The sequence below is a fragment of the Meleagris gallopavo genome, chromosome 1 (assembly GCF_000146605.3).
Source record: "Meleagris gallopavo isolate NT-WF06-2002-E0010 breed Aviagen turkey brand Nicholas breeding stock chromosome 1, Turkey_5.1, whole genome shotgun sequence".
NCBI lineage: Eukaryota > Metazoa > Chordata > Aves > Galliformes > Phasianidae > Meleagris > Meleagris gallopavo.
In genome coordinates this window covers 87,151,325-87,163,493 of record NC_015011.2, presented here as the reverse complement: position 1 = coordinate 87,163,493, position 12,169 = coordinate 87,151,325, and the positions used below count along the sequence as shown (strand labels likewise).

At 39.8% G+C, this 12,169-nt stretch overlaps 1 protein-coding gene across 2 annotated transcripts; it reads left to right on the top strand.

Annotated features, from left to right (window-relative positions):
- Positions 1-6: 6 nt before the first annotated feature.
- On the top strand, positions 7-6,199 carry CGGBP1 (CGG triplet repeat binding protein 1). 2 transcript variants are annotated; one of them, XM_010720885.2, is made up of 2 exons: positions 7-363; positions 1,979-6,199. In XM_010720885.2, exon 2 carries the CDS (start codon positions 2,008-2,010, stop codon positions 2,509-2,511), a length of 504 nt encoding a protein of 167 aa, XP_010719187.1. In that variant the 5' UTR covers positions 7-363; positions 1,979-2,007; the 3' UTR covers positions 2,512-6,199. The 2 variants fall into 2 exon arrangements, with proteins under 2 accessions (XP_010719187.1, XP_010719180.1); XM_010720878.2 differs by having other exon boundaries at positions 7-490.
- Positions 6,200-12,169: the final 5,970 nt, after the last annotated feature.

Below are 12,169 nucleotides of genomic sequence, written 5' to 3'. Positions count from 1 at the left end.
GACGCTGCCCCGGGAAACAGACGCGCCCGTCTCTGACTTTGCGGGCAGCTTCGCTTGGCAAAGACACGGCTACGCCTATCGGACCGCTGCAGACCTTCCTTCTCCTCACCTTACGTGCGCTCCGGAGTCGCCCGCAGATCCTGCGCACGTGCGGTGGTTCCGCCTCAGCGTGAGCTGTTAGCGGAGCTCGCTTATCAGCCCTCCCGCAGCCTCCCGGAGCCGTGCTTCGTCCCCGCGCTCGGCCAGCCGGCCTTGCTTCTGAGCAATCCCTGCCAGACCTTTGAGACTGGGAGAGAAACGTCCCGTGTTTTCAGAGCTTGTCCAGCTCGCGGAATTACTGCCTTCAATCCTGATAGAAGCTGTGTATGATTCGTTTTGACATTTCCAAGTCCTCAGCAACAAGTTGACGTTGGGATAAGACTTGTTGAAAGTTTGGTTTCGGGAGGCTTTCAGTTGCTTGTGAAACTCGTGGGGATAGAGAACCCATTAGGTAACAAACAGGAAAAAGTGCCATTGATCCCAACAGAAAATACCTCGCTCCGTAGGGTTGTGCAGGATCATTCAAGCCTGTAGTTCTGGAAAGTAGCAGATGATAGTTCAGAAAACGGACTGAGAAAGTATCTGACAGCAAGATTTTCATCTCCCATGTTCAAAAAGGATGTCAGCTCCTCATGTGGCAGTGTGTTTTTTGAAGACTAAAATTGTCAAGACTGAATTCTGTTTGATGGCTCTATTTCCAGAGCAAGTTAAAGGCATTCTGGGCAGCACAAGCTCTGTTCAGTCCTTAAAGTTGGACTGGCTTGCCTTACAGCTAGTTGGGAAATCCGTGGCTTTTAAAGGCAGATTTTTTTAAAAGTTACAACAGCAAACTGCATGTAACTAAGTAAATATAGAGACACATCTACAGTTACACAGATCTCTCTTTCTGTCTAGTAGTCAGCAGAGGTAATGCAATATTCCTGCAAGTCATTCATCCCCGTAAGTAAATATCCAGGCAACCTGTTAGATTTCCTCAAAATATTTGTGAATTGTCATTTTCCTCAAAAACAAACAAACAAAAAAAACACCCCAAAACCCTCAACCTGAACATAGGGAAGTTTTTCAGTCTTTTACATTGAAAATGTAACAACAGTAAGAGAAGTAGAGCCTGATTGATTTTAGTATGCTTGACTAGATTATTGCTTGCTTTGGTAATGTAATTTTAAAGTGATGCTAAAGACAACCCTGCTGTCTTCTCTGAGTAATCAGTTACCTTTCTGAGAGTAGTTGTCTCCATGGAAGAAAAATAAATTAAAAAAAAAAAAAACAACAGGCTTTTATTTTTAATTGAAACACATATATGCAGGTTTCTGTTCACATCAGGCTGCTTTTGTTTCACTTTCATTGCAATCACAAAAAAAAAATCTGACTCTAAGTTAAGGCACAGTCTAATAGCTGAGGTTTGAGGCAGGGATAAAAGTGAAAGGTGTTCCAAGTGAGTAATGAGTGCCAGCAAAGCTCAGATCACTTTATTGTTTAAGTCTATATAACTTGACAGTGATGGCCTTCTTGCCTGAGTTTTTTTCTAACACAGGTAATGCAGACTTTCAGGAAATCAAGAGAAAAATACTGACTCAACATAGCTAGTAAATTGTCAAATATGTTTAAAATAATAAGAAGACAAACTTTATCTTCAAGATTAAACTGTATTTGTGGGGGGAAAAAAAAAAACAACTTTGTGTGACTTTCAGTGATGAATAGATTGAAGGGTTCACCTGAGCTTTGCAGCTTAGAAACTAAAAAGTAGTTTACTGTGACCCACGAGGAACTTCCTTCTTCAAAGGAAAACTTCAAGCTGCAGAACCGTTCAGTAATAGTTTTGTTAATATATCTGACACGTGATTGGCTTTTAGATGGCAGTTAGCACCATGCTGGATGGTCAGCACTCAAGACGGTTCGATTGAAATCATTCCCGTGTCTCAATGGCATTTTTCTTCAGCTTTCAGGTAAAGCTCACCGAAGGCCACAATGGAACGGTTTGGAGTGAAGTCCGCTCCGTCACGTAACCGCTCGAAGACTGCTTTGTACGTAACTCCTCAGGATCGGGTAACTGAGTTTGGCAGCGAGCTGCATGAAGACGGCGGAAAACTCTTCTGCACTTCCTGCAACGTGGTTCTGAATCACGTCCGCAAATCGGCGATCAATGACCACCTCAAGTCCAAAACACATACAAAGCGGAAGGCGGAGTTTGAAGAACAGAACGTCAGGAAGAAGCAGAGGACTCTGACTGCCTCCCTTCAGTGCAACAGCACTGCTCAGACAGAGAAAACCAACGTCATCCAGGACTTTGTGAAAATGTGCCTGGAAGCTAATATTCCTCTTGAGAAGGCCGATCATCCTTCTGTGCGAGCCTTCCTGTCTCGCTATGTCAAGAATGGAAGTTCGATACCTAAGTCAGAGCAGCTAAGGAAAGCGTACCTGCCCGATGGGTACGACAATGAGAACCAACTCATCAATACTGAAGATCGCTGAGAAGAAAACTGTTTTAATCATCGTTGTGAAGTTTTACATATTGATGGTGTGGTTTATTTTTATATTCATGCATATATACAGTGTTACATATTGGTTTTACAAGCTATTTTGTATTGTAGAAATGACAATCTATTTGTGAACTAAGTGGTATGCTGGAGACTGTCGCTAACCCTGCTGTAGACTCGAGAGCTGCTTTGATGTAGGACTCACACTGAGTGCAGGGAACATGCCTGGCATACGTCCTGTCTGTGTTCAGTCCAGCTGTAACTGACGCTAAGAGAAAGGCACTTGGGTGGAGAACCTCCCTTACCTTAACTGTGCATCTGAATACACAGAGAAGAGGATGCAGTAGGAATTGTTCATTGTGTCAGTGGATTGCTTTGTCCAGAATCTTCTCCGTGAGTGACCAAGAAGTACTGCACATTAAAAATGGAAGAGGCTGTAAAATGGTTAGTTAACGTAAGTGATCTGCTGGGGAGGATGATTGCAATTTCCTAATCAAGTTGGCTTAGGTTTTAAAAGAGGAGACATTTTGCTTCTAGAATACTCTAACCCTATTTGATGCAACTGTGGATGCACTCATTATCTAGCCTAAAAGGTGGCCTTTTGTACCAACCTTTGAACTCCACTATTCTTATAAAGCCAAAAGTTCTGAAGATTTGCCATGTCTGTTTTTTTAAATCTCCGCATCCTTTTCTTGGTTTACTATGTTCCCTCCAGTTTCAGTGCCAAACTTTGAAAGCTAAGTGAACGAACTAATAATTACGTGTGGTTTACAGCACAGCTGCTAGCAAACAAATCTTACACTGGACCAAGATCATAGTAGTAGGGGGAATGAATGCCTATTTCTTACAGCAAGATAAAAGATGCTGAGTTTAAACTGGGGGTGGAGGAGGAACAAAACAGTGGAGTTGAGCAAGCTTCTCACAGTGTGCAGGGGAACAGGCTCCTCCGTCTCCCTGCAGGTCCTTTACTTCTCGCCTCAGCTTTTTAGTCAAAGGAGGTAAAATGATTAAAATACTTTTCAAAATAGTTACTGCAAAGGCTATTCAGTATTTGTAAGAATAGCTAGGAAAGCCTGTATACTTTGATGCTGTAATGGAATTACACACCTGGGGTGTATTTCTTATTCTGTGCCAAGATGCCACCTATTGAACTGACAAAAATTTAAACATAAGTTGAAGAAGTTCAGTAATGTTGCTCTCTCCCAAATCTAGTAAACTGTTACTAAGCTAATCCAAATTATTACGATAAATAGTCAATTTGATGCAAGTGCTTGCTCTGCAGTGTTTTTAACGGAATGGTGGAGCATTGTAAAAAGAGCTTGATTTTCTTTAGATGAATTTAAGGAGGTGTCAAGCATTTTCTAAGTTGCATAGAAATGCTCCGCTCAGCGGATATAATGATGCAAGCATGCTTTAACTCCCTCAAGTGGAGCCAGTTTTCTGTTCATCTTCCTTTCCTTGTAAAGTTTGACAATATCACATTATTTCTTTTATCAGGATATTTACAGCAATACTATGTATTTGCTAAAAGAGACTAAGTAACCTACTTATTTTGTTTCCGTGGCTAATTTCTAGAGGAGAGTCTCTTTTGCTGGATTAAAAGAGACTTGGTAACATACTTGGTAACAACTGCTTTTTTTGTGCAATTCCTGCAGAAATGCAGTTAGTGTTACAACAGTGTCTTCTAGCCTTCTGCTATGGGAAGTGCTTGAATAAATGGACAAAAGCGAAAAGCAGAAGGCATGTGCCAGTACGTGGGTACTCACTACAGTGCTGCACCATTGGTCTCTGTTGAAGCTAGTGGGATTTCATGCAGGTGTAGCAATCCTACAGTAATTGCTGGTGTAGGACTTCAGACAAATAACATAATAATGGTTTGGTTTTGTTTTACTTTAATCCTGTATATCAAAATTTGCTTTCCCAAATATCATTTACTACTGCAAGAGCTTGGGCTTTGCTTAAGCTTATAAACTGCCTTGGGCTAAAACTGTTTTATAAATCTTCTAAAGCCAAGTGAAAGGTACACCTGCCAAGAGACTTTTCTGTCCTGACCATAGCAGAATGTATGGGGTTTTTTGTTTGTTTGTCATGGTTTTTCGGAGTGTTTTTTTGTTTGTTTGTTTTACAGCTGCTGTCCTGTTGCAGTGAAATGAAAAAACAAAACATATGGTAATATTAAGTATACTCTTGCACATCAAAGCAAAGAGAAAATCTTAAAAATGAAAGTTAGTGATAGCTACAACTTTTGTTTAAGAGCAGTCACACATTCGTTAAGGCAAAGCAGTATTATATCACCCTGTTTACTTTCTACTTAAGAAGTAGTCTATAAATTTAGGTTCTTTGCACAGAATTAATACAATTCTGTGACTATCTTTTGTGGCTTAAGTATCTAATATCAATTTATTTTTAATGCAGATTTACTACTACCCTTTCAGTGTAATCATACCTGTATACTGTAACCTGTAACTGACCTAAAACAAAAAGTTGACCATCAGGATTTTGAATGGAACTGGCTGAATTCCAACGCACAGCAATTTGTAAGACAATGATGTCTTAATAATAGGATTCTTATAACTTAAAAAAAAAAAGTTTTTTGAAACTTTATGAAATCAAAATCAACATTGCAACAGATACTTACAACAAGTTAAAACAATGGAAAAATAAAGCAATTCCAGTACCTAGAAAGAATAACAAGTGTGTATTTATGGACATAGCCCAAGTCACAAGCAAGACATTTACAGTTGTTTTCTTTTGAAGTAAAAATGGTTCCACTAAGTCTTGGAATCGAGTCCTGCAAGCAGTCAAGTTTGTACCATAATTTTGCTGTTGTGGCTATAGTTGAACAAAAATAACCTTGTTTTTAATTACCATTGATTTTAAGGAAGATTTACAGCAGAGGTTTCCTGGTAATTCTAAAACTAAGTAATAACAAATTCCTGGAACAGGGGCTCTGGTTGCGTTTAAGAGTCTCCATGGGGTTTTTTGTTTGTTTGTTTTGTTTGTTTTTCTGCAGGAACACTGCATTTTTTAGTAATATATTTGAAATTACATGTAATTTCAAAAAGAACATACTTTGATCATGTATGTACATTAGCTTAGCCAGTTCACAGCTAAAATGACTCTGAAATGCATTTTTTAGAACACTTTCAAAGAGTAAAATACTGGACGAAAGGAATACTCTCTGTTCTGTGAATTACATAGATAAACCATATTAGTTTCAGCTTGCATGTTCTTGAAAAACGTGAGTTCTAGTATTTTTGAGTATTTCAAGCCTTTAATTTGGCAGGTCCTTATAGGGAATGAAACACAGGATATAATGAAAAGGAAAGTGGTTTTTCAACTGAGAGAGAAACTTGGTTCTGCAAAGTATGGGATATTCTCATGATAGAAGGACTATTTTTAGTTTGAGCCCTTTTTATCAATTCTGTTGAACTGAACCGTGATGTGCTCTCCACTAAGTTTTGCAGCATCATGAGGGTTTTGGGGAGGAGAAAAAAAAAAACAAGCTGGAAGTTTGGTAAGGGTTATCTCTATTGGTATTTACATATGAAGAGAGGCAAGACTCACCACTGTTGTGTTCACACTGTACTCACTGCTAACTTCTTGTGTAATTTGAGTGCTTGTTGTCTTTGTACAATTTTAAGATTGTATCTAACTTTCAAAATAAATTTTTTTAAAACAGAGATTCTCATTGTAAATAATGCTGTTAGTCTTCAATTCTTTTATCATTAAGGATTTTTTGCTTCTGGTGAATGGTCACAGAACTGGTTTCAATGAGATGACAAAATAACAATCAGACGCTGCAGTGAAGCTGAATCTGCCTGGGTTCAGTTTCCTGCAGTGCCACAGGACTTCCTGTTAGAACAGTAAGACCACAGTAAGTGATTTAAGTTTTTATATTAAAATACTATTGGAAGAGAAATACTTTACTTTGTAAAGTTTTCACTTGGTAATGGAAAAAAATGATCCTTTTTTAAAAAAATAAAGGAACTCCTTTTTCATAGAATTTATGCATTATCTCTTATTTCAACAAGAAAATAAAGAAGAAGTGGCAGTTGAAGTATAACATTAACGCAAAGCAATGGAAATGGATGGTGACAGAAAAAAATGTGAGGTAGAGCAGTGACATAGGCAACCCTTCAAGTAATATCACCGTATCTTGAAGTTATGTGACTGTTGGTAGATCTATACAATCCCAATGAAGTATGTTTCAAGACTATACAGAATTTCTGTTGCCAGGTATGTGATTTTTCTTCCCATTGTGTCAGAAATTCCTTGATCGTGCCTTCAGTTACAAGTGAATGCTAACCAAAGTAATTCTTGCGCATTCTGATGCTGCAGAAAGCAATCTGTAGATGTAGGGTCATATAGTTGCCTAATGCTTCAGATCTTTTCAGGAAGGGTTTCTGTAACCTGGAAGAATCCTTTTCTTCCAAACTTTCTGCAGAAAGGTCAAAGATAGACCCTTGTCTCCCTTACAGACTACATGAAATTCAAGCAGTAACATTCACCTGTCAAGATAATCCAGTGTACGTTTGAATATTTTCGAGTTCCTTTTCCCAAGTCCTTGTCTCTTGGCATCTCATGATGGATCAATGATAAACTGCCGTTGCAGCCTCTTGATTCATGAATTTATTAATCATTAATTTCCTACTCTTAGCCATGGTTTGGCATCACCTCTCTAAGTCAGGTAGCTTTTTTTACCCTCGTATCAAATGGAAAAGCACAAAAGAAATAAACATACCGTTTGGCAAAGTTTTCCTGCCTGGGACATTCCTCTGTGGAAGCAGGTTATGTGCATATGCAATAGGAAAGCATCAGTAGGAATCTGTGTGGAAGCTATTGCAGAATCAGATGGGGTGTGTATTTAAAGTTTAATAATGCAGCTTTCCTAAATTCTTATGACGACATCTTAACTGCCTAAGTTAGTCACATGGTTTAAGCCACATCCAAGATGCAGTAGGATTAAGAGTACAGCAACTGCCTTCAGGCCACATTTATACTGTTAATTAGGTCTGGCATTTGTGAGTGACGTAGGCTGGACAGCAGAGACTGGAGGATAAACAGTCTGTGGAAGTTCTGCTTAGGTCAATCAAGGAAGTTTTTCTATTCAACCCTTAACTTTCCTCAGTCCACAGAGAATTTCTAATTTGTGGGTCTTCTAGTGGTAGAGATCTACTTCTTTCATATTCAAAAGCAAAAAAGTACATCTCAGAACATGCAGACTGAGATGGGATACAGAGAGCTACAGCAACTGTCCCTTGGGCTTGACCAATTCCTAGTGTTGTATATTGAGTGTAAAATAGAAAAAGTGTAAAATAAACAATTCCTGAATATTTATTTCAGCCTTTTCTCCCTTTGAGATAAGCTGTTAACCCTCCCATTTCTATGGCTCACTTTAAGCTTCAGAAAACAGAAAAATTTGAAGATCTAGTCTTGTAAAATAGCATCCGTTTGGTTAGAAGATTTCTGCTAGAGCTGGAGGAGGACATAAGATCACAGGTGTGCAAAGCTTGTCTTCAGCTGAACCCCAAACAAGTACAGGCAATTTATATTCATGATTTAGAGGCATCTCCTCCAGTTCAGTAGTGCACAGGGGAGGACATTAAAACAGGATTAATTAAGTGCAGTGAAGTGATCAGTACTCTCATATCGTCATGTGCTCCATGAGCACACTAAACTAAGAGCACACATTCATTAGGAAGTTCCTACTTTAAATACTTTTTCTCTTGTCCATTCTTTCCCTTCAATGAGAACCACTGTGTTCCTGAGGAAAATAAATAATCTTTTTTTTTCTTTTTTTTTCTTTTTTTTTCTTTTCTTTCAGTTCATTAGTGGAGTATTCTATAGCAATGCAGAAGAGAGATAGGTACATTCAACAATTCTGTTCAAAGTTGGAGAAAAAAATAATTGTAGGCTAAACAGGATGTAATAGTCTTATATTTTTTTTATTCCAAAACCTTGTCAGATTAACTGCAAAATAAATTTTATTTTATAGTGTGCACAGATATATTTTCCTTGAATACTAGTGATAAGAAAAGATTGAAAACAAAACCTTTAACATTCTGAGGCTGTTAAGATTTTCTTATACATTGGTTTGTCTCAAGTGTTTTTCAATCTGTCCTTTAGGGTACGAAAGAGCTCTCATATTCAGTATTAGATTTCACTACAGTAAATAAGACCTCCTTACCTTAATTCTTCTGTAATTAGCCTTAAATTGCTTCCTCCCTCCCCTTATCTATGAAGCCAATCGTTGCCATAAAATGAATCAAATAATTAGAATAGCCACTTTGCGAAGTGCTTATATGCAGTAAAACCCTGAGCAGGCTTTTAACCTACGCTTCACTGCACTTACAGGCCCTTGTTCATTCTGCAATTCAGATGCAAGATACATGCTTGTGGATTTATCAAGACTCAGCTCATCTGATTAAACTGAAATTGCTCAGGAAAGGCAGGGAGATGCAGAGAACTTCACTGTGATAAAGGAAAGAGCTTGCACAGACAAGAAGTAACTGACTCTGCCTTTAGCAGTGAGTTACAGTAATACAAGATAGGAACAGGCCGCAGGGACCACCCCATCATCCATGGGTCAGCGCAAACTGTGCAAGCTGTGTGATCACAACTGACATGCAAGTCTCTGGAGGAGAGATGTTTGTCGAAAGACTAGATTATTCAATAAATTCTAGTCAATAAAGCTACACATAGTGTTAGGAAGGTAATTTTTAGCAGACTTGAGCCCATCACCTCCCATCTTAACGCAGTTAGAGGCCAATGCCTAGGAACTTGGAAACAGGGAAAACACAGCCCTCAAAACACACAGCTTTGTCTTGTCATTAGAAAGAAACTGGGACAGAACAGAAGGAGCATTACATAGATATTTCCCTCATTTATGCCCATCAAAGTTAACAGTAGTCATATGATGATCATAGAATCATCAAGGTTGGAAAAGACCACTATCACCTAGCCCATTACCACCATGCCTACTAGCCAATGTCCTTCAGTGCCACATCGACCCTTGCACACCTCCAGAGACAGTAATTCCACCATCTTCCTGGGCAGCTTGTTGCACTGCCTCATCCTTTTTTCATAATACCCAACTGAATGTCCTCCAGCACAACATAAGGCCATTCCCTCTTGTCCTATTGCTGTCACTCAGGAGAAGAGGCCAACCCCCACCTCATCACAACCTTCTTTCAGGATGTCGTAGAGAGTGATAAAGTTTCCTTGAGCCTCCTCCAGGGACCGCCCTAACTTTACTCCAATACTTTTGGATCCTCTTCCTTAAAGTATTTCCCAACACACCAAATTATGCTAGTTGTTGCTTTTGTATTGCATTGAACTCTTAGTTCTTTAAAGAACTGATATCTGCAAGGATTCAGCTGAGGCCTGATTTGCACATAGCAAAGAAGCTACTACACTGCATATAGTAGAAGTCAGTGCCATCTAGTGACATCTCTTTTTTGTCATCTTCAAATACTCTCAAGCCTAAACTAAATGTATAAGGATTTGAATAGATGCGTAACTGTCAGTTTAGGACTGTGCCTTCCTTCTTTGGTAAATAGTTATTTTATATTTAAATATACTGATAGTGTATTCATGTTTACTTTTATTCTTATATTTAAGTTGTAGTTATTTTACATTTACTTAGTGAAGTGCTTTACATACAGCAAAATCTTTAAAACATTTTTAAAACAGAACACGGTGCTTTAGTGTCTCAAATTCAGGGACAGATTTTTGTTTATTTGTAAGTTAGGATATAAGTTACCATTTAAGATCTTAAAAGAATATATAATAAATAAATAGAACTGTCATGGTTTCATGATTTTTCATTATCGGTATTCCACATCATAACATCATGCAATGTACTGGGGGTTTGACTGCTGATGCTCAAGTTCCGGGTGCCTGTCCAGCGGAGAAGAGCAGCTACGTTTCCCCAGGGGGCTTTGCGGTCAGCGAGGAGATATAACTCCCGGCAAGGTCACCTGATGCTCTCTTCTCTGCCTGCGCTGCTTCGCTTGCGCTTCTCTGCCTGCGCTGCTTCGCTTGCGCTTCTCTGCCTGCGCTTCTCGCCTGCGCTTCTCTGCCTGCGCTTCTCATCTCAGCGTTGTGGTAAGGCCGATCCACCATCAATTTCACACTCTCTCTCCTTATAAAATTCTGTTGATACCATATTTAGTAAATTACTTTGTTTTACCTCAGATTGTTGCCACTGTTTTCAATTATTTCGGGGTCCCTTATTTTCTTTTTTTTCCGGGGGCGCGGATCCGCGGATCCCTCCGCCCTTCTAGTCACGGAACCGGGCCGAACCAGCCCGTAAACCGTTGACAAGAACCAACAGAGAAGAATCTCAATCCCTCTGGCAGATTAACACTCCCTCCCAACTTGCTGTCATCTGCAAACTTACTGAGGTTTCACTCAATCCCCTTGTCAAGATCATTAATAAAAATGTTAAATAGAAGCAACCCCAGTGCCGAGTCCTGGGGGACACTGCTCGTAACCGGCTGCCAATTGGGTTTAACTCCATTGACCACAACTCTTTGGGCTCGGCCATCCAGCCAGTGTTTCGCCCAGCTGAGCATACGTCCATCCAAACAATGGGCAGCCAGCTTTTCCACAAGGATGTTGCGAGGGACAGTGTCAAAGGCTTTACTGAAGTCCGGGTAGACCACATCGACACCCTTACCTTCATCCACTAAGCAGGTCACCGTCATAGAACGAAATCAGGTTTGTCAAAAAGGATCTACCATTCATAAATCCATGCTGACTGGGCCTGATCCTCTGGCTGACCTTTAGTTAATCCATGATGATTCCTGCAATTATCTGCTCCATTACCTTCCCCGACACCGAGGTGAGACTGATAGGTCTGTAGCTACCAGGATCATCTTTCCAGCCCTTTTTGAAGACGGGTATCATATCTGCCAGTCTCCAGTCCACCAGGACATTCCCAGATAGCCAGGACAGTCGAAGGATGATGGAGAGTGGCTTGACAACCACATCTCCAACTCCCTCAGCACTCTAGGGTAAAACCCATCTGGTCCCATAGACTTGTGAGCATCTAGCTTTCAGAGCAGGCCCAAAACCATCTCATCGTGGATTGTGCAGGGCCTATTCTGCTCCCCATTGCTATATATAATACTTGCAGATGGCAGCTCCTATCTTAAGTTCAAGCATTTTTGCGAAACTACCAACAAGAAACTGTGCATTTAGAAAGCTAATATCAAAGTCTCATAGAGAATAGTCAGATTTTTTGTTAAACTTCAGTAGGGAGGAAAAGACTCAGTCCAAACCAGTTGCCAGTCTTCCCTTCACCCTGCTTGGAATGAACTCATAACATTTTCACTTTTTGAGGAAGTCCCCCAAAATTGTTATAAAAATCATAGAATCTCCAAAGTTGGAAAAGACCTTGAGATCATCGAGTCCAACTATCCACCTACCACCAGTATTTCCCACTAACCCATGTCCCTTAGTACCATATCTATACATTCCCCGAACACCTTCAGGGACAGTGACTCCACCATCTCCCTGGGCAACCCATTCCAGTGCCTGACCACTCTCTCAGAGAAGTAGTATTTCCTAATGTCTAACAATGTAAACAATGTAAAAAGGGATCTGATCACATGCACCAGTTAAAGCAGGATTAACCCCTTCAAAAA